Below are 25,338 nucleotides of genomic sequence, written 5' to 3' on the forward strand. Positions count from 1 at the left end.
GAAATTCGAACAATTCGATTGCCCATCCTATCATTCGTCCGGCCAAATCTGGCTTAGTCAAGATTTTCATAATGGGATAGTTTGTCTTAACTATGATCTGATGATTTTGGAAATACATCTGCATCCTTCGGGCGGTGATCACTAAAGCCAATGCGACTTTTTCAACCATATTATATCTGATTTCTACGCCGTTAAGTACTCGGCTAACAAAGTACACCAATCGTCCCTCTACCTCTATATCTTGTACTAGGACCGAACTTACTGCTTCATTTGACACGACAAGGTAAACGATAATAGGTTCTCGTGTGTTAGGTTTTTGGATAATTGGTGGGGATGCCAGGAATGTTTTCAATTGTTGAAAAAATTGTTCACACTCAGTGGTCCACTCAAACTTAGACGCCTATTTTAGTTGTTGGACGATCGGTCTCGTTCGTTCTGCCAGTTTTGGAACAAACCGAGACAAAGAGGTGAGTCGTCCGACTAACCTTTGGATTTCTTTAATGTTGCTTGGACTGCGCATTTCTGCAACAGTTTTGCATTTCTCAGGGTTTGCTTCTACGCCCCGATGAGTGAGCATAAAACCTAAGAACTTCCCTCCTTCCACGCCGAACGCGCACTTGTCGGGATTAGGCGCATGCGGTACTTACGTAAAGCTTGGAAAACTTCTTTCAAATCCGATACATGTTGTTGGCATGAGCCAGATTTGACAACAATGTCATCAACATATACTTCGACATTTCTTCCGATCATGTCATGGAAAACATGATCCATTAAACGTTGGTATGTGGCTCCAACATTTTTTAGTCCGAACGTTATGACTTCATAATAAAAATTGTTGGAGTCTATCATGAAGGTTGTTTTCTCCATATCCCGTGGGTGCATCTGGATTTGATTATATCCTAAGTATGCGTCCAGGAAACTGAGGAACTAATACCCAGCAGCTCCGTCGACCAGCCGATCGATAGTCGGCAGCGGGTAAGAATCCTTGGGGCATGCCTTGTTGAGGTCTGTGTAGTCTACACACATTCGCCACTTACGATTAGACTTCTTGACCATTACTACGTTAGTTAACCACGTAGTGTAATGGGCTTTCTAGATGAAGTCAGCCTGAATCAACTTATCAATTTCTTCTCGGGCGGCCTTGCGTCTTTCTTCGCCCAATTTTCTCTTCTTTTGTGCTATCGGTCTGGCCTCTTTATACAGAGATAAACGATGAGTGATGACATTAGGATTTACCCCGGGCATGTCTGCGGCGGTCCAAGCAAAAAGATCTGCATTTTTAATCAAGGTTTTGCTTATCACCTCTCGATCGTCCGACTTCAGGGATGTTCCTATGTATGTTTTGCGGTCGTTCTCTTGAAGGAATTTGGGCTGAAAGTCTTCTCCAGCCTCCATGCGAGGATCGTCCAGTCGTGGGTCCAGATCTACGAGGGCAACCAAGTGTCTTCTGGGATTTCTGCCCCTAGAACGCCTCTCCAGGGACCATCCTCTTCTACTGGAGGATCGGTCGTCCGTTGTAGTATATAATCGCCTAGTCGGCTCGACTTTTAGGCTTGCTACATAGCACTCCCGCGCAATTTTTTGGTCAACATGCACTGTTGCAATATCTCCATTGATAGAAGGAAATTTCATGGCCAAATGAGGAGAAGAAACAATAGCCTTTAACCTGTTGATAAAAGGACATCCGAGTAGTATGTTGTAAGAAGTGTTGGCATTAATCAACAAGTATCGGATGTTGATTGTCCTACTAAGACAGTCATCGCCAAAGGTGGTAAATAAATCGATGTACCCCTTGGTATCCACCTGTTTTCCTGAAAATCCAACTATCTGTTCATCATAAGGTTGTATTTCTACTTCCGAAATTCGCATCTTCTTAAAAGTTTCCCAATATAAAATGTCGACTGAGCTGCCTTGATCCACCAGAACTTTAGCAATTGCAAATTTGTCTATCTCCACCGTGATGACCATGGGGTCATCTTGTGCTGGATCGATTGCGATCTAAGTTGAATGGACAGATTGAATCACCCTCGGATGTTTCTTCCTGGCAGAGTTAGAGCATCCACCACCTGCGAAGTCACCTGCAATATAATTAACCTCCCGAGAGGGTACGCCGAGCGACACTGGGTCGGCGATGGTGTTAATGACTTCACGAACCTTTTGTTTGGTTCGGCTTCTGCGCTCAGGGCTCTCACTTCGGGGGCGAGTACGCCTGACCGGACTCTCACTTCATTTCTGTCGAGTTGTACGACGATAGCCATCGCGGTTTCGGATGTCCCTTCATCGAGAACGTTCTTTATCTTTATAATAGTCAATGTCATGTTGGGGTGACCTTGGTGCAGCGGCCGTCGTCCTAATGAATTTGCGGAGGTGACTGACTTGAACAAGCTCTTCTATTTTATCCTTTAATGTTTTGCAACCCTCGGTCGTGTGACCGTAATTGTGATGGTATTGACAACGTTTAGTTGTATCTGCATTGGGCGGTGTTTGTGCTTGCTTGAGCGCTGGGATCAATTCAGTTTGTAAGGCTTCATCCAAAGTCTTCCCTCTAGGTACTGTCAGAGGAGTGTAGTTATAGAAACGAGGACCTTTGTTCAGACGATACTGGTCTCGGTCGGTCCCCACTGCGGGAGGACGGATACCCCTATTTTTATCTCTTTCTTTTTCATAAGCTTTCGCTAACGTTTTCCTGTGATAGCCAACATGTTCTTCTATTTGCATGAATTTGGTTGCTATTGTTCTTAATTCGTCCATGTTGTATGGTGGTCGTTTTATAAGGCTCTCAGTGAATCGACCTGGCAGTATGACTGAGACTAAATGGTGCATTGCTATGTCTGGATTCAAATTCCTGATTCCCATGCAAACCATGCTGAATTTATCCATGAAAGCCCTAAACAATTCTCCTTTTTCCTGTTTGACATTGAGGAGAGACATGGAGGACGTACGATGGGGTCTACTCGTAGCATACTGGGTGGTAAACTTTGTTTCCAAAATTTTGAAACTAGCCACAGAATTCGGTGGGAGCTCGGTAAACCATCCCAGAGGCCTTTCCCTCAGTGAGGTGGGAAAAACCTTACACCCACCGTCTGATCCACGGTGTATAAAGTCATTTGCGTCCTAAAAATATTCAGGTACTCGTCCAGATCAGTGGAACCATCATAAAGATTCATCGTTAAGCCCCTCCACTTGTCAGGAAGGGGTGCAGCAATGATGTCATCCGTAAAAGGATGACCCCTTGGATTGGCTACTCTGTCGGGAGCAGCATACTTAACGCTTTGATGTGTGTGATGCGTAATTGACGTGTGATGCACCAACTGAGTTTGGGGAGTTAGTGGTTTTGTCCCGAATTGATGTGTCGGTGGTGTCGGCGCACGAGAATGTCCTTCCCGTTCGGATTCTTCAAGTTGTTGGAGTAGTCTTTTGTTCTGCTCCTTTAATTGAGCCATTTCCTCTACCTGCTGACGTCGTTCTTCTTCTTGCTTACGCTGATCCTCCTCATGACGTAATTGATTTGCAGTTCCTTTCCGCAATAGCTCTTGCATCTGGGCTTGAAGGGCCTGCAACATCGTCATTTGATCTTCTACCGTGTTGTCATTATTCGTGTTATTCATTGTGGATACCATTGTTGCTCGTCGAAGTCCTTGTGACTGAAGGCTAAAATTTACTCGGGCCCCATGGTGGGCGCCAATTGTACCTATGTGAATGACGAGGCCTGAGTAATGTTGATTCACTCGATACACAATTCGTTGTTGTGCTAGTAGTCTTTGAATTCTTCAAAGTTCTTCCTCTCTCACGCACGTGCTTCGCCGGTCGGTGGGGATACCTGCGATTGCACTCCGACGCTCAAGTCAGTGCTAGTGATTAGTTTTGTTCTCTCAGGATATGAAAAAACGTACATTTTCCCCCTTCAGAAGTCTCTTTTATAGGTTGACTTGGGCCTTCACTCGCGTGGGCAAGATAACCAGTTTGCCAAGACATGTGTAGTGATCATCAGGTCGTGTTCAGTGGCTTCCTGGTATTACCGAAGTGCGTTTCAAAGTGTCATTCAACGTTAGTTGTAACTGTTTTCTTGCCACATATTTATTACATTATATTATTAATTTATGTCTTTGATCGTCCGACCGGTACAATAATATTAAAGTGGATGGGTTACGGTTGACAACTTACGAAAATCATGTGACCCATTTGTATGATGTGTGTATGTCCGTACACAATGACATGAACGACGATGATTATTTATATCTTTTATGCTTTTATTTGTATTTCTATTTTGTAATTTGATGAAACTACACATTGTTTACATTATTATTTTAAAGAGTAATGGAATTAGTTCTTAAACAATCGTGAATGAATTTGTTTTTCTGCATTTATAATAGCCACAATGTATGTTTACATATTAATTTATAAATTCGATTATAACCTCATAACTAGATATGAAGACCAAGCTTTGGTGATTGCATAAAAATGTTTATGTTTATGTTTTTCCAATGAGTTATAAAATTGATTAATAATGAAGTTCAACAAATCATTCGTCATTATCAATACTTCTACAAATTTACATCTTACCATGAAATTCCAACAAATTATTGAAAACCACCACCAAACATAAAAGTAAAAAAATACACTCCGAATCCACCAATCCATAAGTCAAAAAATACATTCCAAATTCACCAATTCATAAGTCAAAAAATACATTTCAGATCCACCAATCCATAAATCGAAAAATGCATTTTGAATGCATAAGTAAAAAATATATTCCAAACCCACCAATCTATAGTATTCAGAAAATCCACATTGTAGACTCACCAATCTCTAGATTTCGCAAAAGCCGCATTCCAGAACCTATAAACTCCATAAAAATTATAACGATGCCTTTTCAAATAAAAATAGCAATATTAGTTTTAATATTTTAAAAAATATAAACCTTTTCAAATAAAAATAACACGGCTAATTTTGATATTTCGAAAATTATAGTGATGCTTGAAGAAGAACGGAAGGATGTACAAAAGTGGACGAGTAAGTGGACTAGAGCATCAAAAGTTTAATGTCACATTTATTTGAGAATAAAGAGTAAATGTCGAATAGAAAATTTTATTTAAATCTAAAATTACTATTTACTTATGACTTTAAGTTGTATACTAATATTTACTTTAAAATAGAACATTGAAAAAATTATTATCCTTAATAGATACAGATGCCAAAATTACTCAAACTATATAATTTATACTTTCAGATAAATATACAAAAATAGAACCAATTTTTTCATAAAAAAAAATCCGAGGGAATTAGTCAGTTCATAATAGAAAAGAAAATATAAAAGGTAAAATAGTATACAAGATGAATATTACAAAACTTGAATAAAATTAATAACAAGTTATTGTTAGATTACATAATTTTAAACGAGACCATTTATAAGAAACTTAAACAAAAAAAAAGTTTGCACAACATTACACCTCATTTCCTTAGATTTTGTGTTTTCCTGAAAATTACAAAACGTTTCTCGGATAAACTAATTCGTTGTTTTCTGTTGTCTTATCTTTATTACATCTCAATGCTCTCTATTTTATTTCTGTTGTCTTATCTTTATTACATCTCAATCCTCTCTATTTTATTTCTGTTTAATAAACCTTCCAATTTCGCCCAATGACAAACCCATGAAACCCACCACAATAGCCCAACTATTAAACTAGTTATAAGTAGAACTAATTTCCTAAGAAAATTTGACCATATCACAGGCCGTCACAACTTACAAAGAACTTCAAATAATAACTAAAAGCAAATAAGTTCATCGCAAATTAGACTACAACTAGCATATTATGGTGATATGGAAATTACGATATGAGGCCATAACTAAAAAGTAAACATAAAGGGGATAACAATTTTCACGAACTAATTGATACTCTACTAATGTGAATATGGGTAAGATATTAATAGTTGAAAAGCTTTTAATTCACTGTATTCACTAGCTGGAACGATTGAAAATAGCTTGAGAAACTCATTTTAATATCAAATTAGAATCGGAATTATCTAATAGTGTTTTTAGGACAATTTTTTTTTCCTGGAAGCACAAATAAACTGATTTCAAAATTCAATCTATAACTATAACTCAACCACGGAATCTCAAACTTCGCTGCATTTCAAATTTCCAATCAAAAAGACTTACCAGTTAAAACAACTTGTCCAATACATTTTGGTATAAGAAAAATAATGATAAAGAAAAGATAAAAGTTTCAGTACCAACTTGACTTTGCAAACAAAATAAAGAACATCAAAACATCTCCTGCTATGTTGATATAACTAGGGGACTAGCATATCCTCCATTGCAACCAGTGAATCTCAAATTTGAAATCACTTCCATCCTCAATTGAAAATAACCTAGTAGAAGAAACCAAGGACCTTACCACCAACATTTTTCCTCCTGGCCTCTTCATGATCCATAATGCCAGCAGAGGTTGTCAATACAATATACCCAAACTGCATAATTAGTACAAATTGTCAGGGATAAGTAGTGGAACCATTAGTATTCAACGTCAAACAGTAACCAATCACATATAATTGAATCGTTGATATGATGTTAGGGAGTTTAATGTCACAAGCCCTGGAAGAAAAAAAAAAACCTTAGCATATAGCCGTGGCCAATCTAACTCAATCCTGACATAAAAATTTCACAGCACTGAAGAATTTTAATCCCCACAAGAAAAAAATGAAATAAGTTTTAATTCTATGGCACTATGCTATGCAAGCATCAAGTTGTGTTTAGAAAGTTCATAGAAACACGCATTTGAACACAACAAAAAAGGTATAAAAGTATATAAATTTAACTTACCTGTCTTGAGGGGAGAAGCCTAGCGGTCCAAGGTTCTATCTCTTTCACACCCACATCAAAACGGGGACTAATAACCCCACACTTGTTCAGTCTACCGTTCAACTCAACCACGATTTTACCAGCCCTATGGTCATCAACATACTCAAACTCTCCGATGTATCCTACACAGTAAAGCAACAATAATTCAACACAGAAACAATATCATTAAAGAGAAAAAAAAAAAACAAAACTTTAATAACTGAGAGATACCGTGCTTTTGCATGACCATAAGGAATTTGATGATGACTTTGGAAGATGGCCTGATCATAACTTGGCGCTTTCCCCTTTTCTCGGCATTGTACATGCTCTTGAGAGCATCGTTCAACACGCTAACCCTCACCATAGTCACTAACTGACACGCAAATTGCAATCAGAGTCAATCAGTTATCATTAAGGCTAAAAACTAGATCACACACTCAAACAGAACCAGATTTTAGGAAACGAGAGAATAAAACTATTCTTACCAACAGAGAAAAGAAGCCACAGGGAAGCTGCGCCGGTGCTCTTCCGTTCAGAACTAAGCGACAATCACAAAAAGCGCAAATTAGAAAACTTGCGACTCTGTATTTAGGGTTTAGAAGCTGCACAGCCTCTTATTGGGCCCTTTCGGCCTCAACGTATAGTTTTAAGCCCTTTCCATCTACTGCTTGCTGGGGAATTGCTTTCTGTACCTCCATAGTTTCTTCCTACACCTTCATAATTATTGTAATATCAAACATATTTTTCTAAATTTGTATTTCGAAATTTATAATTTGAAATCATTTTTCAAAATAAAATATTTTTAAATTGTAAAATTCGAAATAAAAAATTTGTTTCTAATTTTATAATTTAAAAATTATTTTAAAAATCATAATGACTTTCAAATTATAGAATTTTTGAAATCTAAATTTATATTTTAAAATTTAAAATTTAAAATATAAATTTGAATTTTATAATTTAAAAATCATTTTCTGAATTTATAAATAATTTTTAAATTATAAAATTCGCATTTTAAATTACATAATTTAAAAGTCAGTAAAATATATTTTAAATTTTATAATTTTATAATTTGAAATATAAACTTACATTCTGAAATATAAAATTCAAAAGTTATATTAATCGTGCTTCATTTCCTCAAATAAGATTTTTTCCATAACTTGTGGTTTAGGGTTTACATCAATAATAATAATAATAATAATAATTATTATTATTATTATTATTAACATTATTTAAAATAAATACCTATAAAAATAAAATAATAATTACCTTAATAAAAATAATAACTTTTTAAAATTAAAATTATTTTATGAAATTAATTTATGAAAAAATTCTCATTTGTTTCTTTAAGAGCTAATTTTTTACATTTAAAAGGTAAATTCAACTTCTAAAATACATATTTTTTTTATAAATGTTTGTTTGTATTGGGGAGAGAAAGGATGTTTGTATTGGGGAGAGAAAGGAAAGAAAAAGAAAAGAAGGGAAAAAGGTGAAAAATTATTTGAATTAAAATAAAATGAGTGAATTTAAGTGAAAAAATTGTAATATATAATTGATGTAATTGAAAAAATATTAAAAAAAATGTGTTATGTAATAAATTACTAATACGTCATTTGAGGTATTTTATTTGTTCCGATCTCAAGTTCAAGAGATAATATCGTTAGGGTCAATCACCGCATCCAAGGTATTGTCTGTTTTGGAGGTCGATATTTCATCACGATTTTGTCATTAAAAGGCACCTCAATGGATTGGAGGAGACATAATATACAAACTATCTTTGATCTCGACTCCTGAATATGTGAAACAATTGATGGTACCGAAAAATTATTGATGTAAGATAAATTTGAATAGTTAATATTTTTAAAATGAATTGTTTAAGTAAAGTAATTTGTTTTACATAAATTACTTTAATTCTTTTTATATATATATATATATATATATATTAAGAACTGTTTTTTTTTTCAATACCATATGTTGAGAACTCTATTTAATAACAAAATATTAAATTCAAATTTATAGTAACAACATAAATTAAATTATTGAATAAAACATTCCTAAAAATAATTTTACAGTGGTTTTACATAATAAAAATTGATAAAGATATTATAGACATATCATATTTCTTTAGTATATGTTCAAGAATTTATTTGTGAACTAAAGTCAGGATGACATCTTTATTTACAAATATTAAAATTTAAAATATCTAATATTATAAACACAAACCATAAAATATAATATTATAATGTTTGGCTATACATATATACCATAAATATTATATATAATATTATGAGAGTGGTTATAATCGATTATATAATTAAACAGTTATGCCAGTGAAGAAAGTCAAATTCTAAAGAAGATAAATGAAGCCGACAGAACTAGAATGAAGAGGGTAACATGTACAATTACAACACAACCCTGTGCATGGTAAAAGAGCAAAAATAGGATCATTAAACACAAATAACTGGATTCAAACACCTCCATTAAATATAGGATTTTACATAATAGAGTCAATTTATTAAATAACAATAATTATGGTAAAATGGAATGAAATAGGATATTATAAAATTTGCAGGTAATAAAATATAAAATCCTGAAAGCTATAAATGGAATGAAACAAAAAAAAACTAGCTAATGACAGTAAAAATTTGAAGTAATAAAGTTAACAGTTGAACACAAGTAATTATAACACTTTAACATTTTACATTTTATTTATATTTTTATTAAAAAAATTAATTATTTTTATTACAAATATTAATATTTTGTTATGGGTGTATGGTAATATTTCCACTATAGAAAAATGTTTTTTGACACCCATCTTTCATCCTATACCTCAATAAATATTAATATTTTAATTATTTTTAATTTTAAAAATTATTTTAATATTTAACATTTTATTTATATTTTTATTTAAAAAAATTAATTTTTTTTATTATAAATATTAATATTTTGTTTATGGGTGTAAAGCGACCGTCCTTATAAATATCCATGATTTAGTTGACCATTCAAGAGCATTTTTTTGTGGAAAGATGTACTCAAAGGACAAACTGGTCATACAGGAAAAGTACTAAAGAAGGAAGAAGCTTGGAAAGAGTACTGGAGAAGGAAGAAGCTTGGGAAGAGTACTGGAGAAGGAACAACCTCATCTCTATATATTGAGTCATTTGGTGCATGCACAATAAAGAAGGAAAGTAAAATGAAGAGAGCCAACAGTAGAAGAGTAAGGAGAAGGAACAGGATCACTGTGCTTTGGCCGAGGAATTTGATCATTCAAATCTTGTTGAGGTTGCCGGTTAAGTCTCTTGCTCGTTTCAAAAGTGTCTGTAAATCATGGTTTTCTTTAATCTCTGATCCCCACTTTGCAATTTCACATTTTGAACTTGCTGCAGCATGCACGGAGAGACTTTTGTTATTGGAACCTACTGTTCCTGAAGTCCGATCCATAGACTTCAATGCACCCCTTCACGATGATTCTGCTTCGGCTGCATTAAACTTCAACTTTCTGTCCCCAGAATCCCATTCTGATCTAATCCTAGGTTCTTGTAGGGGGTTTGTGCTTTTGGACTGTAGCCAAAGTCTCTGTTTGTGGAATCCCGCAACAGGTATCCACAAACAAGTGTGTCAGTCACCTATTGCATCGGATATGGATGCCAGGGTTTTTGTGTTTCTCTATGGTTTTGGTTATGACCCTTCAACAGATGACTACTTGGTGGTGCAAGCCTCCTACAACGTTGACTCAGAAGTTGCAACCCGAGTGGAGTTTTTCTCTTTCAGAGCTAATGCGTGGAAAGAAATTGAGGGCATTCATTTGTCTTACATGAATTCCTGCGATGATATCAGAACGGGGTTGCTCTTGAACGGTGCTATTCATTGGTTGGCTTATCGTTGTGATGTATCAATGGATGCTATTGTTGCTTTTGATTTAACAGAAAGGAGTTTTTCAGATATACTTCTGCCTGATGATATGTGCGAGTATGATTTATGCAATTTGGGAGTACTTGGAGACTTTCTTTGTGTACATGTTTATGGGTATGATTGTCCAGCAAAAATATGGGTGATGAAAGAGTACAAAATACAGTCATCTTGGACTAAGAGTGTTGATGTGTCTGTTGATGAGATCCCTACTAAATACTTTTCCCTGATTTGCTCTACAAAAAGTGGTGATATTGTAGGGAAAGATGGCAATAATGGATTGGTAAAATGTAACAGCGAAGGACAGCTTCTAGAGCATCGATCCTATAGCAATTGTCGAAGTCACTCCCTGGTGGCTGTGTATACTGAGTCTCTCCTTTCACTCCCTTATGATGGTGATCAAGCAGAAGAAGACTAACAATGGTGTACTAGAAGAAATAGGCTGAGATACTTTTACTGTTTTCTTGCTATTATTATCCTTGTCTTACGACTTATGAATTCTTCTTGTATAATAAAGTGTGAAAGATAAGGCAGAATGATGAGACTATAATTTCATCATCATTATGTTTTGATTTACGAATTACTGTATTAATGTTAATTGAAGGTGTTTATTTTTATACTTGTGTGTTCAACTTGATTAGTGCATAAATCATCATAACTTGATGGAGACTGTAAGGAGTCAAGCAGTAAGAACTAATAGGAGCTGATATCTTATTGAAGAAGTAGCTCATTATAAGGAAATGGTAATGGAATAGAAAAGAAACAAAAACTCACTTGTCTTATTTTTCTGTTATCACAATAACCCCATTCATACTCTAATATTCTGGTATAACAAAATATATTCATATTTGTTCTTGCATTCTACAAAAAAATATAATAATCCTATTCGTTTTTTCATTCCACTATATTATTTCTCATTCATAGTTCCATAATGTCACTACCTTAACATAGGTCCTAACTATTTAATTTTTCAAAAGTAATGCAGCGTGGAATCCGTAGCATTCTCAATCCTCCAACAGGGACACGATGATACAATCAAAATCACATACACAATTTCTCACTTCTTTAGATGTTTATCAAACCAATCTATCATGATTTTATGTGCCGCCTCTGCCTCATTCAAAGCTTTTGGATTTGTAGGGTCATACCTCAGAGCCCAACCATGTGAGGCGTTCGGAAATATTTTTACAAAACTTTCAACCTGCACAAAACAAAAAATCGGCACATTTGAGAAATTTTGTTCATTAATGATCATGAAAAAGAAACTACTTTGGCAAATACAACCGGAGGATATAACTAAATTGTTATTTAATTGTTCTGATTTGTCCAAAGCACAATTTTAATTTGTATGTAAAGTATTTCCTGAAGAAAAAAAGGTGTAAAATCTAACCAAGCTTGTATAACAGCAAAAAGATAACAATCACGGACAAGGAGGATAATGGTGATACCCTAGCAATTAATGGATGTTTACCATAATGGGAATATAAAAAAAAGAAGCTTAAAACCATTTATCAGACCTAAAATTAGTCTTTAGTAGTGGAATGAAAAACCTAAGTGGCAGCAACTATACAATGCAGTACACTGGAACTATTTCCAGCTTATGTACATGTTTATTCCTATGTGGTTGAGGATGAGAGAAAAGAGATGAAGTTGTGAAAAGTACGATTTAGAAGTTTCAGTGATTTTTTTTTAAACTCATGAAAGATTAAAGTGTTAAGATACCAAATATTTTAAACTACAAAATAGAAGCATTCTTAGTAAACTTTTGTGAGAATGATTGAGCATGAGGCATGGATGATATAAAAGTACTCCTATTTTTTTTCATTGAGTTAGGTGAATTTTTGTGATGAGCAAAAAGCAACAAGTTGTCTCAATGTTTTATAGAGGTTGAATATAATTAGGCCAACTTAGCAAGCTTTGGAGAAAATGCTTCAAAATTTTAGTGAGAAACAAGATACTATAACTATCCATTATCATGATAACTCAATCTTTGTTGTATAGTCTAGTTTATCATAAACAAATTACATAGTTATCAAGCATCATTTTATTCAAGAAGCAATTGAAGAAGAAGAGATAAAATTAGACTTTTTCAAGTTTAATAATCAAATTGTTGATATTTTCATAATGACTTTGTCCAGTGACAAATTAAAGAGAAAGTTTTTAGGAATTCAGAAAGAACACATTAGATGAAGAATATTGAGTCATTTGTACTCATAACTACTAGTATTGTTATTTATTTTAAACATATATGAATATACCACAGAAAGTAAGAAAATGATCATCAAAGTAGAGAGTTATTTAACCCTAAATTATCTTTTTAATTCTAAATTTTCTACACAATTTGTAGTAGCTGTTGTTTATCTTAATACTTAATTTTTTGAGTGTTAAAAACCAACCTATATCATTTGAAATACCTCCAAAAACATTTTTTTTAACTAGTTTCTTTAGAACACTCATTCCCATACCATATAAATATAGATAAGTAAGGTATATGCCCCTAAAATAGAAAAAAAAATGATAATTAACCAATTTTGATATATAAAAAATTTGTGATGTTAAATGTGAAATTGACATGGATAACTTCAACTTGTTTATACACAAAAAAAACATTTAATTAACTATGTATGTGTTGGTTACCAATTATGACAAAATTAATTACAGTAGTTAATTTCCATAAAATGACAGTACAGAACCAAAAAAAAATAAGATTCACCCAACCTCTGGTTTTGCATCTAGGACATGTTTAAATTCTTTTACAAGCTCTGGAGGAGAGAGTGAGTCATGCTCAGCTCCAAGTATAGCAATAGGAGTTTTGACACCTGAAAGATTGATAAATAGTTAACTAATTGAATACAAACACTAAAATATCATTATAGGTTTTGATAATTTTGTTACCCATCTCACATTCATTATAAATAAAAATTATATATTATGAATAGTCTAATAAGCAAACTTTCATGAAATAGATTTTAAATTCAACAATTTTTCGTCAAAAATAAATTTTAAATGATTCTTATATCCTATTAAAATATAAACTTTAAACAAAATTCAAATCTTATAAATCGCCACATCCAAGATCAATCATGGTGGCCTTCAAAGTGGGATGTGAAAATTCTTACATACCACGGACGTCATCCACAGTGATATATGATGGATGTAACAACACAGAAGCTTGAGTAAGTTGAGCTGTCCCAAGGCCGGTAACTGTCTTAGCTGAGAAAGAAAAAAACACATTACATTCTGAGCTTATACCAAAAGAGGGCAGATAAAGAAAACCAATTCAATGGAAGCCACTCACAACCCCAACAGAAACCAGCAGCTCCCATACTGGAAACACCTATACTTTTTAAGGCTTCAATAATAGGTTTTGCACTTTCAAAACCCTTTGCCTGCAAATTTAATATGCAATGCAAGCATCAAACAGAATGCATTTAATTTTAAAACAAGTGACAATTTTTATACACTAAATAATACTCTGTTTTTAAAATAATCAGGTTACAGAAGCCAAACATCTTAATCCTCTTCCAAAATCAGTTAAGAAAACTGAAATAAGGACACCAAGATTGAAATTTGAGGAAAGAAACGACATTTTTTCTTGCTAATTCAACAATATAAAGACAAGCAAGTATCATTAAAACCAACCGGTTCATGATCTTTTTTCCAAACATCATTTGGCCTTTTCAAATCCTTAGGATTAAAAGGGTCGTCATTTAGGAGGTCAGGAACCACAACATAATACCCAGAATCTCCAACCTTGTCAGCAATTTTCCTAACAATACATAACATGGTGTTACTTCTTAGGGGAACACATTACATTTAGCATCATAGAGAGTGAAAGAGAATTAGCAAAGAGAACAGTAAATTAACACCGAAAATTAACCATACCTTAAAAGGGGTGCTTTAAATCCTGCGAGACAAATTGAGTGTTAATTAAATGAAGGAATTTATGGCAATAGCAGTGCAAAGTGATAAGTGACAGCAAAATATCATGTTCTATTCTGATATTTTATTTATAAATAAAACATTACCATACAAGAATCCTCACAAGAATAACCAGTAACGGTGACCCAAGTCATAGGTTTCTTGATAATTTAAAATAAGTAAACAAAAGTTGAATGTTTTTAGAACTTAACAAAATAATATAAGCAAATAATAAAAATGGTTTCAAGGTGTTTCATTAACAGAAAGAACGAATACCATAAACATCAGAAACAAGAAGTATGGCAATGACGGAGAGACTGCAACCACTGACATAGCAATTAACACCTCCGATATTGGTAACATTGCCACCACCACTGGATCCATTCAGAACTGGATGGTTTGTAAAACATCCACCTCCTACCATTTTTTTTTCTCTCTCTTTTCTTTATGTTATGCTAACATTTCACTCCCATTTTGGTCTTACATAGCACACATTCTAGCATGAACCAGAATAGATCATGTGGTCTATAGTGAAGAAGGTTAAATGACCGATCAATTAGTTAGTTACAGTACTACGAAGAAGATTAAAATTAGATATATTGTACGGTTCAAATTGCTGAAGAGTAATCTGTTATAGCAGAAATTATAAATCAAATTTAAATTGTTTCTACCATTTTGTAATGCTAAATGGAATGAAATTCACGTCATGAAAAGAGTTAGTTGACATTGCTTTCAACTGCATGAAATTGGACATAACATGTGTTCATTCCAATCAAGTATAAATTTGGATCAATTATTAATGAAAGATGAGAAATTTTCTATAAAGTACATTTTAAAGCATAGTAATCTCTTACGGTAATCTTGTAATCTAGCTTAATTTCATTGTTTTCATACTCAAATATGAAGCATATAAATTCAAAAAATGATATATAAGGTATTTTTTTAGCTTTAAGTACTGAAATATATATAGAGATTTAAATAATGGATGTTGCTAATAGAGATTTAGTAGGTTGTTTTTCTTAAAAGTCTCTACAAGTGGTTAAATTAGTTAACCATAATTGTGAGTGAATAATTTTTTTTAATTATTTCTTTTGAGAGGAGTAAGTCGAAAGCATATGATTTTTCTGGTGAAGAATAGCTTTATTATTATTATGAGAGCTGTTTAGTTATTATGTTTTTTTATTAGCATAATAAAAAAAGAATTTACACACAATATTTTTACATGATAAACCCTCAATTGATAACTAAAAGAATAATATATTTTCACTATTTGGAAGAGAAATTAATTTCTTTCTAAACACAACGAGAGATGAATTATACACATTCTCTCTTATAATAGGAGATAACACCTCATTTTACAGAGTTGTAGACTTCGGATTTTTGTCATTGTTGGTGTTTGTGTGATAAAACAATTGTAAACTAAATTAATGTAATCGATATTTAACTTCATACACTTCCTAACTTGTAATACTATTTGTTTCTATCAATCTTTTGTATTAATGTAAGCAAAGCACTTGCATTAAAAAGAAAAAAATCAACCATAAACAATCCTCTTTACCCCATCTTTAAGCACGCAATAATCGATTGTCTTATTGAGTTTGTAAGTCAAAACAAATTTCCATTTAGAATTAAAAATATAAAATCATACCATTATCCATTTTTATGCCAAAAAACAACACAAACATTAAGTGCATAAGAAGAAAAATAATAAACATTAAGTATATATATAAGAAGAAGAACAACAACAAACATTAATTAAATAAAAACAAATGTAATTGCAGCACGAAATCATATTCAATTTATTAAACCCCAATAATAGAAAAAGTAATTACTCTTAGTAAGAGTTTTTTCTCCCAAGAAGTGTGTGTCCAAAAACATAAGAATTATTTTGAATGGCATGGAAAGTGAGTTTGGACCATGTTTATAATAAGCGCAGTGAAGATTCAACACCACAGCACGTCTTGGGAATTACCCAAGGCTATGTTGTGTAATAATTAAAACTCATAAAAAGTATCTTTATTAAAAAAAATAAAAATAAGCCGAATTAAAGTTAAAAAATATAATAGAAATAAAATAATTGTATCTAATGTTTCCAAAATTTATAGATAGATAGCACTTGTTAATTATGGAGAATTTTGTTTTATTTTTTTCTATAAATATTTAAGAATTTTTTTATCTAAATAATATAGTTAACAACTAGTTACGATAAATAGCATAGGATAAAAATTTGTCTATGTTAGGGTCATAGTTGAATATCGTATGTGAATGTCAAAGACAAATGGAAAAAGATACATCATTCGGTGATAGTTTTATTTATGCTTATATCACTTCCAAGTGACTATAAGATAAATATAAAAGTTGATTTTAGGTTATTCACACTAAATTCATCATTTAATTCGTACAAGAGTAATTTAGTTTACTTTGAATCAGAAATCTCTAAAACTCAACTTAATTTAATTATATTGTGATTTGAGATTCCTAATGATATGACAATAATATTATGTTATTTATTATTTTTTTAACCGCAAGAAATTATATAAAGGAAACAATAGGGTGACAACTCAGCTAATGAATAGCTAGCTATTCATAGCAGATAAAAAAATGTAAAAAAAAATAAAACTATATAAAAAGAAAATATATACTCATCTTTATGCGTATATCTATACCAACATATCAAACTAACTAAGATTTCTAGGTGTCTTACTATGAAATTCAGGCACTTCTTCTTAAATGACGTATCCGTGTCGACACTCGTAGAATACTTATGAGTGAAGTGTTCAATTAAAAAAAATACTTATTGAATTTTGAAAATATTTTAGCTCATTCTCAATTAGAGTATCATACACACAACTATGGTGGGGAAGTGTTCTACCTTAACCGAAGTATTGTTGGCCTATTTACCTATTTTTAAGCTCGAGTATAACATGTATAAAAGTTTGGTTTGACCGGAAAACTTTCGTATATTACTTTAACTACTACAAACTAGTCAATAAACTTAACTACGCCAATAAAAAGAAGCCAGTATATTTTTTTTATTCTTTTTTTTCCTTAAATTGACTTTTGAGAATATTATTTTTTAAATGAAAATTATTCTACTTAAAAAAGATTAATCAAATTTAATTTTATAAATGTTAAACATTCAAAATCAAATTCTATCGTAGTTCATGATCCTTTATTACATATTAGTTTCTCCTTCTCGGATACAGCCACTTCAATGAATGTATAAATAGTTGAAATTTAAGTGCCTATGGAGTGAATTCAACAAAATCTATGCAGAGTACGAGTATGAGTGTATACACGTATTGAGCCTTAAGAGAGAACATAAAATCATGGCATAACAAACCAAAGGACGCGGAATCTATAAATACTTGCCTTTATGGATATGGATAAACTTATTACTAGGACAACTCCATCTTACACTGAGAGCATTGTACAGAAGAAATTTTAGCTTGAGTTCAATGAATCGTCTTTTAGTGGTACAAAAGAACCGAAAATTGGTTAAAAGAAATATCGGAGCGGTGGGTGAAGGGTCAAGAAGGAATAACAAAATCACAACTGTTTCACCATGAAGGAACTTTTACAACTGCAACCACCAACTGCACTGGGGTTTTCAGTCACCTGCGCATGAGACCAGAATCAGTAAATTGTCATCGGTTATATGCCTTAATGATGTTAATATGCAGCCTGACAACAAAAAACAAAGTAATGATAAGTGATAATCACATGCCCCTTCTCTCCCTAGCACATATTACTGCACTAACAGTTATGTAAGTTTTCATATCAACACTTTTCTACAGACATATAAGTTGATAGTTACACTTGGTGCAAATCATACCATACACACGCCCTTTTAGGGTGTGTTTGGGACAGTTGCAAAAACTATAATATTTCAATAACCAATTAGGTATTTATATGCATAACTGATTATTGTTACAATTCAAATAGTGTTAGAAGCTCCACATTAAATAGAATAAGTTACTTAAGGCTGATATCATCAAGGAAAAAAAGACTATCATCATATCATATGTTACTTAAGCCTTGGGAGTTAGGACCTAATAGACTAGTTTTTTGGGTTTAACTTTCCTTTAGTGCTTCAGTTCTTAACAATAAGTTTACTGAAAAGTGGATTTAACATAATTAATTTAGTTTGGATACAACAAAAAGTCAACTATATGAGAAAAAAAAAGTATGTGCGGAGCTGAAAGGGAAATAAGTTGTTGGAAAATAACAAGTTATAAATGTTTAGATTCATGAAAACAAGTTAATTTTTTAAAGAAACACTTGAATAAATTCCAGTTGATGTTCTAAACATTCAACTTATTTTATAAACAGCTTGTTTTTTTTTTTACACAAACAGCTGAAATCGAAGAAATATAAGTTATCCCAAACATGCTCTTGAAGTGCTGCTGTAAAACTTTCTCTTTAATTAACATGAAATCATGAAACGAAGAGGAGAAAATATGGTTGTGAAATCATTTAAGAGTGGACCCAAACAGTTTTATCACAGCTGGTTATTATTGCTGATTCTGCTTACACGGGTTAAGTAATATCACAAAGTATGGAATCATGCTTAGCAAAGAGAGACTTTCTTTCCTCCCTTTCTGACTCCACTAAACTTTCTGAGACTAAGTCCAAACAAGAGGCGATTTTATTTCAGAAAGCACGGCAGAGTTGGTTAAAGAAGGGAGATCTTAATACAAAGTTCTTTCATTCAGCGGTAAAATGGAGGAGAGCAAGGAACCAATTACATGGAGTTTTCGACAATAACAAATGGTGTGATAGTAAGGAGGAGGTAAAGGTTAAGGTTTGTAAGTTCTTTGAAGAAAGGTTCGCCAGGAACGATGCGTGTCAGGTCAGAATGGATAAGGTTAGTTTCAATACCATTTCGGAGGCGGACAATGATTGGTTAGTAAGAGATTTCTCTGAAGAAGAGGTTAGAGTTGCGATCTGGGGGTGTGATAGTTCAAAAAGTCCAGGCCCCGACGGGTTTAACTTTGGTTTTATAAAATATTGTTGGGACATTTTGAAGAAGGATGTGATGTCGGCAGTAAAAGATTTTGCTGGATTTGGATGTTGGCCAAAAGGATCTAATGCGTCGTTTCTTTGCTTGATACCAAAAGTTGAAAATCCTCAACAGCTGGGAGAGTTTAGACCTATTTCTCTAGTAGGCTGTTTGTACAAAATCATATCTAAGGCGCTTTCCTTGCGTTTAAAAAAGGTGATTGGAAAAATTATTGATATACGACAGTCGACTTTTATTGAAGGAAGAGGTCTGTTGGATAGTGTGCTTATTGCAAATGAGGTTATTGAGGATTACAAGAGAAAGGGAAAGTGGTGTATATTTTTTAAAGTTGACTATGAGAAGGCTTATGATTCTGTGAATTGGGATTTTTTATATTACATGCTAATTCGGTGGATAAAGGGATGCTTGGAGTCAGCTTCGGTGTCTGTCTTGGTTAACGGGAGTCCAACTAAAGAGTTCTTTCCTAGAAAGGGTCTTCGTCAGGGCGACCCGCTTGCCCCTTTTCTCTTTCTTATTGTGGCAGAAGGGTTAGCAGGAGTGACAAGGGTAGCAGAAGAGAAGAAGTTGATTGACAGTTTGGAGGTCGGAAAGGATAAAGTAAAGGTAAATATGTTACAATACGCGGATGACACCTTGTTCTTTTGTGAAGCAAATACCAAAAGCGTTTTTAATATCAAGGTGATTTTGCAGTGTTTCGAGCTCTCCTCTGGGTTAAGGGTTAACTTTGCGAAGAGTAGGATCGGAGGAACGGGGATGGACCAGGTCATACTTCAGCGTTTCGCAGCGATTCTTAACTGTGATACGATGGTTTCTCCTTTCATTTATTTGGGTTTGCCAGTTGGAGGAAGTCATAAGCGCGGTGCTTTTTGGAACGGAGTGATTGAGAAAGTGCAGGCCAGATTAAGCAGGTGGAAGGGAAGAATTTTGTCAATGGCTGGGAGGATTTGTCTGATAAGGTCTGTGCTTTCTGCTATTCCGTTATTCTTTATGTCGTTATTCAAATTGCCTTCTGGGGTGGAAAGGAAGTTGATCAAGATTCAAAGGGATTTTCTCTGGGGATGGGGGGCAAACGGAAGGAAGATTGCTTGGGCTTCCTGGAACTTGGTTTGTAAGCCTCGTGAGTTCGGGGGGCTTGGACTCATACATCCAAAGCAGTTCAACCTGGCTTTGTTGGGGAAGTGGATTTGGAGATTGGGTTCGGCTGAGGTAGGCCTTTGGAAGGAAGTCCTTTTCTCTAAGTACGGCGGTTGGAGAGGTTTGGGAGAGGAAGGTAAAGGTAGAAATTGCTCTCTTTGGTGGAAAGATCTGAAGGAAGTTTGGTCCTCAGAGGGTTGGGGGAGAAGTTTCGAAGACAATTTTGAGTGGAAAGTAGGCGATGGGAAGGATATCTTTTTCTGGAAGGATAGATGGTTGAAGGGGGAGGCGCTGAAGAGTGTATTTCCAAGACTTTTCTCCATCAGCTCTAACAAAGACTCAAATTTGCAGGAGGTGGGGTCTTGGACTAACGGAAGATGGGTTTGGCAGCTCAATTGGAGGAGGTCTTTTTTCGATTGGGAGAATCCGATGGCGGATCAGTTGAGCTAGCTCCTGCTTGGGGTTGAGGTTGTCCAGGTGAGGTTGATAAATGGATTTGGAAGGTTGGGGGTCTCCAATTTTTTTACAGTCAGTTCTGCGTATAACCTTATTAGGAAGGATAATGAGGTGGTTTCTTCGCCGGTTTTCTGTAAGTTATGGGGGTCCAAGGCAATTCCTTCAGCAGGGCTTTTGGCTTGGAGGGTGTTGGAAAACAAGCTTGCTACTAGGGTTAATCTTAGTAGAAGAGGGGTGCAGTTAGAAAGAGGGGTGCGTTTTTTGCGGGAAAGAGGAAGAGTCTGGTAGTCACTTGTTCTTTGGATGCAGTTTTGCTTGGCGAGTTTGGTGTCTATGCTACAGATGGCTTGGGATTCTGTTTGTGTCTCACATTGAGCCGAAGCTGAACTTTGATCAGTTTAGGCTGAGCTTTTCTTCTGAGACGGGTCTGGTAGTTTGGAACACAATTTGGGTAGGGGTGGTTAGTGAAATTTGGAGCCACAGGAATCGCTTACTTTTCAAAGGAGGAGTGGCGGATGTATCTGAAGTTTTTGCATTGGTACAAGTAAAGGTGTGGTCCTGGGTGTCTACAAATTCCCGGTTAGTTTCCTTCTCCTATTCTGATTGGTGTTTGGAACCAATGGAGTGTATGAGGTTAGTTTACTAAAGTTTTTTTAGTTTATATATGGATAGGGATTGTTTTGTTGGTTTTGGTGGTATGCAACTGGATTTGGTGGGGTGTAATGTGTATAAGGGTTGAACCACCCCTGAAGTGGTTCTAATTTATTTATTTGTTATTGCCGATCAAAAAATAAATAAAAAAATGGAATCATGCTTCTTAAATGTTCTACTGTCAAAAGGCAGAGAAAGAAAAATTAAAGGTATTACGTGGTTGATTACAAATCAATTCAAATATATTTAGATTTAGAGCATTTGCAACAGGTTCAACTGGGAAAAAATTCTGAATAATTTCAGATAAATTCCTAAATTTTTTTGCACTTCGAAAATCCAAAGAATTCATAAGATGGATCAGGAGTGTCCTCCTCAGAAATCAGAACTATAGCATAGTAGTGAAATCAGCAACACGCAAATCCCAAACTCAGTATAGGGCGTGCTTGGATTAGCCTATTTTTTATGAGATTTTTCTTCCTTTTCTTTTTTGAAACTTTTTATGAGAGCTTTTGAAAAGAAAAAGGGACACATTTCTTAGAAGCAATCAATTCACAAACGTGCACACAAAACATTCTTCCCTAGTTGTAACCATAAAAATAAAGTTCCGTGTCACAATAATGGTGAACTGCTAATATGAAGACAACAGTTTATGCTCACTCACAAGTATATTTGACTTACCACGAAAGCTGAACGGATTAGCTCCTCGACATAATCAACAGTTGCCCCTTTTACAAATTCGTATGATATGTTGTCAATGACCAATTTAGTTCCTTCTCTCTCAAAAACTCTACAATGTAGTGATAAAAGTTGTCAGAACAAGGGCTTGCCATATGTTACTGAAATTTAAATAGGAAAAGGCAATACCTATCATCTGTGTTGATTCTGTCATCAAGATTAAAAACATACTGGAATCCAGAACATCCACCAGTTTCCACACTCAAACGAAGCATTTTTGCAGTAGTCGATGATTCACTCGCTTCCAGTTCCTTCATTTTCTGTTACGTAACACGTTATAGAAATGTGTCAATAATAAGTATTGATTGCATGTAGTAATATATATAGCTCCTGTGACTTATACATAATGAAATCAAAGGAGTCTAAGAATCAAACTAAAATTTAAACCAAAATATAGGGTCATCACAATCGACCAGTGACACAAGATAATAGATTCTGAAATGCATTTATTGGTTAATTCACATAGACAAAACCATGCAGCCATCCCTCTAGTTGGAGAGACAGAAATGCCTTAGTTTCTTTCATTTCAATGAAAACAGAAGTTTTCCATGTGGGTCAGTCATACTTAGAACACTAAACCTTCCCCCATATGTACAAACAGACTGATGGAATTAATGAGACAAGATTGGCACTGAACGAAAGTGTATAGAGCATGCAAAGCTAGATGAATGACATCAAGGATTTTAACGTGAAAATGCTTTCCTACTGAAAGGAAAAACCAGGGATCTAGCCTTGGTTAAATATCTGTACAATCAAAAGTAGGATAAAAAAGTTTCTCTCTTTTAATACAAGAGGGTCTCCCAATCATCTCACCCAGAATAAGGATGGATAGAGTACTATGCTTCCTCTTTTTCACAATACCTATTGCCAGATATATCACTCCTTCTCTCTCCTTTCGAACTATACATATCTTCTTAAACAACTCTCTCAAGAATAACAAGTATATCTCTTTCTTTGTAACGAGGCTTTCCATTTGCGTGCCAATCAATCTTTGGACTTTTCATGAATAAGGAGTGAGTGGCTCACAACATATTAAGAAACGAGTTTAAGCCTAATTCATCCTCACAAAACCGACTTATAAAGTGAGGATTGCATGAGACTAGATATTCATGGATAGTCGAATAACGGCCGAATTGTGGATCACATTATAGGCCCATAAATTAATAACTCTTAAGATTATACCATATTAAGATGTGAGTTTAAGTCTAACTTATCCTCACAAAACCAGCTTATAAGATGAGGATTACCCTCATTTATATACTGTAAATTGATTTTATCTCCAGCTGATATTGGATCTCCAATACAACACGTATTTCTAGGCAACAAATAATCACTAGCAAAACTTGTTTCAAACCTGCTTACTTACACTTTTTTTTTATTTGGATAAAAAATTAGGTGTACTGAGTTGTGAGAGGTCACTCGGACCAGGATATAACCCAAGGCTAAAAAAGACCAACCATGGTACTTACAGATCATCCACTAACAAAGTACTCATGCTGGCAGTAGGATTCGAATCCACATTCTTGTGAGAAATGAATCTTACGGACAATCCTTTCTTGGCTATCTGCTTACTTATAGTTATAATCACTGTTGTTTTTGCCACTAATTATGAGGAAATTCCAACACAAACATCATATTCTCACTTTCCACCATAGTTTCTAATAATGAAGTTGGTAGAATCGAATTCATTAAGGATGACCCTAAAATGCTGTAAGCAGTTTAGCATAACCTGCACCTTCGAAACAATAGTCACCTGACATAAATTATGTATTCCAACGACGTGTGCCAAACATCGAAGAATACGCTGAACAAAGTATGTGTTTTTTCCGCACACAAGAACGGGAGACATGAAATTCACTATAGTGGTTGTTGAACCCCCAATTTTCATTTGCCAAATACAAATCAAGGTACAAATCACGTACGCAAAACAATAGCTATATGACACGAAAAATAAAACAGATTTCCTTATATTAAGCAGTGACCGTCAATTTACAAGATCAGATTTGGTTTCCTTCCTGGGTTTCGGCGGGCATAGAAACAAACATAGATGGATAAGAAAATGATAAAATAATGAAAACTTAAAAAAATGGTAAACATACTCGAACGCAGTTGTGGGTGATGTGAACGGGCTCAGCGGAAGGAGAAGAGGGAGTGGCATGATGAAGAGTAGCGGGAGAAGCAGAAGAAGAAGAAGAAGAAGAAAGACGCAGGAGGTTTTGGTTGTGTCGGAATCGTGATGCCAAGTGCAGAGAAAGGCTTCGAATCATTGGTCCTTGTTCTGTTTTCTCCCAAATGAAAGGGTTCAAATTCATATGCTCAAATATAAATCTAAAACAATATAATAAATAACATCAAATTTTGTAAGAACAAAAATTATTTCAATAAATTTATAAAAAGATATTATAATTTTTTATACTAGAATAAAATATGATGAAAAAAATAAAATGTTACGTTATTACTTTTAAAATCAAGTTAATCTTATTGGTTCTTAATCTAAAAATATGAATTCCTTATAGAGTCTTCGTTGACACGTAAGTTTAAGTAAACTTGATTTTTATTTAAAATAAATATTTTTAAATCTTTAAGATAATATAAATTTATTAAATTTTAATTTTTTTTCCTTGAACAAAGTATTTTTTTTAATTAACACTAAATACAAAAAAGTTATTTA

At 33.9% G+C, this 25,338-nt stretch overlaps 6 protein-coding genes across 7 annotated transcripts; 1 reads left to right on the forward strand and 5 right to left on the reverse strand.

Moving 5' to 3' along the window:
- Positions 1 to 1,092: 1,092 nt before the first annotated feature.
- On the reverse strand, positions 1,093 to 1,968 carry LOC137839212 (uncharacterized). Its single transcript, XM_068648337.1, has one exon. The coding sequence runs from the start codon at positions 1,966 to 1,968 to the stop codon at positions 1,093 to 1,095; it is 876 nt and encodes a 291-aa protein (XP_068504438.1).
- Positions 1,969 to 2,277: 309 nt separating this feature from the next.
- On the reverse strand, positions 2,278 to 2,931 carry LOC137839213 (uncharacterized). Its single transcript, XM_068648338.1, has one exon. The coding sequence runs from the start codon at positions 2,929 to 2,931 to the stop codon at positions 2,278 to 2,280; it is 654 nt and encodes a 217-aa protein (XP_068504439.1).
- Positions 2,932 to 6,112: 3,181 nt separating this feature from the next.
- On the reverse strand, positions 6,113 to 7,464 carry LOC137806785 (small ribosomal subunit protein uS8). The gene is made up of 4 exons (XM_068607067.1): positions 7,327 to 7,464; positions 7,073 to 7,214; positions 6,824 to 6,984; positions 6,113 to 6,471 (listed from the first exon to the last, which is right to left on the reverse strand). The coding sequence occupies exons 2-4, from the start codon at positions 7,203 to 7,205 to the stop codon at positions 6,373 to 6,375; spliced, it is 393 nt and encodes a 130-aa protein (XP_068463168.1). The 5' UTR covers positions 7,206 to 7,214; positions 7,327 to 7,464; the 3' UTR covers positions 6,113 to 6,372.
- Positions 7,465 to 9,857: 2,393 nt separating this feature from the next.
- Positions 9,858 to 11,364, forward strand: LOC137806782 (F-box/kelch-repeat protein At3g06240-like). The gene has a single exon (XM_068607063.1). The coding sequence runs from the start codon at positions 10,032 to 10,034 to the stop codon at positions 11,163 to 11,165; it is 1,134 nt and encodes a 377-aa protein (XP_068463164.1). The 5' UTR covers positions 9,858 to 10,031; the 3' UTR covers positions 11,166 to 11,364.
- A 206-nt stretch (positions 11,365 to 11,570) lies between these two features.
- LOC137806783 (endo-1,3;1,4-beta-D-glucanase-like) lies at positions 11,571 to 15,101 on the reverse strand. Its single transcript, XM_068607064.1, has 7 exons — positions 14,945 to 15,101; positions 14,633 to 14,654; positions 14,390 to 14,516; positions 14,046 to 14,136; positions 13,871 to 13,960; positions 13,466 to 13,566; positions 11,571 to 11,948 (listed from the first exon to the last, which is right to left on the reverse strand). Exons 1-7 carry the CDS (start codon positions 15,090 to 15,092, stop codon positions 11,805 to 11,807), a joined length of 723 nt encoding a protein of 240 aa, XP_068463165.1. The 5' UTR covers positions 15,093 to 15,101; the 3' UTR covers positions 11,571 to 11,804.
- Positions 15,102 to 18,027: 2,926 nt separating this feature from the next.
- Positions 18,028 to 25,026, reverse strand: LOC137806784 (iron-sulfur assembly protein IscA-like 2, mitochondrial). 2 transcript variants are annotated; one of them, XM_068607065.1, is made up of 4 exons: positions 24,767 to 25,026; positions 22,797 to 22,927; positions 22,611 to 22,719; positions 18,028 to 18,286 (listed from the first exon to the last, which is right to left on the reverse strand). In XM_068607065.1, exons 1-4 carry the CDS (start codon positions 24,977 to 24,979, stop codon positions 18,218 to 18,220), a joined length of 522 nt encoding a protein of 173 aa, XP_068463166.1. In that variant the 5' UTR covers positions 24,980 to 25,026; the 3' UTR covers positions 18,028 to 18,217. The 2 variants fall into 2 exon arrangements, with proteins under 2 accessions (XP_068463166.1, XP_068463167.1); XM_068607066.1 differs by having other exon boundaries at positions 18,028 to 18,352; positions 24,767 to 24,999.
- Between the last annotated feature and the right edge of the window lie 312 nt (positions 25,027 to 25,338).

The sequence above is a fragment of the Phaseolus vulgaris genome, chromosome 3 (assembly GCF_000499845.2).
Source record: "Phaseolus vulgaris cultivar G19833 chromosome 3, P. vulgaris v2.0, whole genome shotgun sequence".
NCBI lineage: Eukaryota > Viridiplantae > Streptophyta > Magnoliopsida > Fabales > Fabaceae > Phaseolus > Phaseolus vulgaris.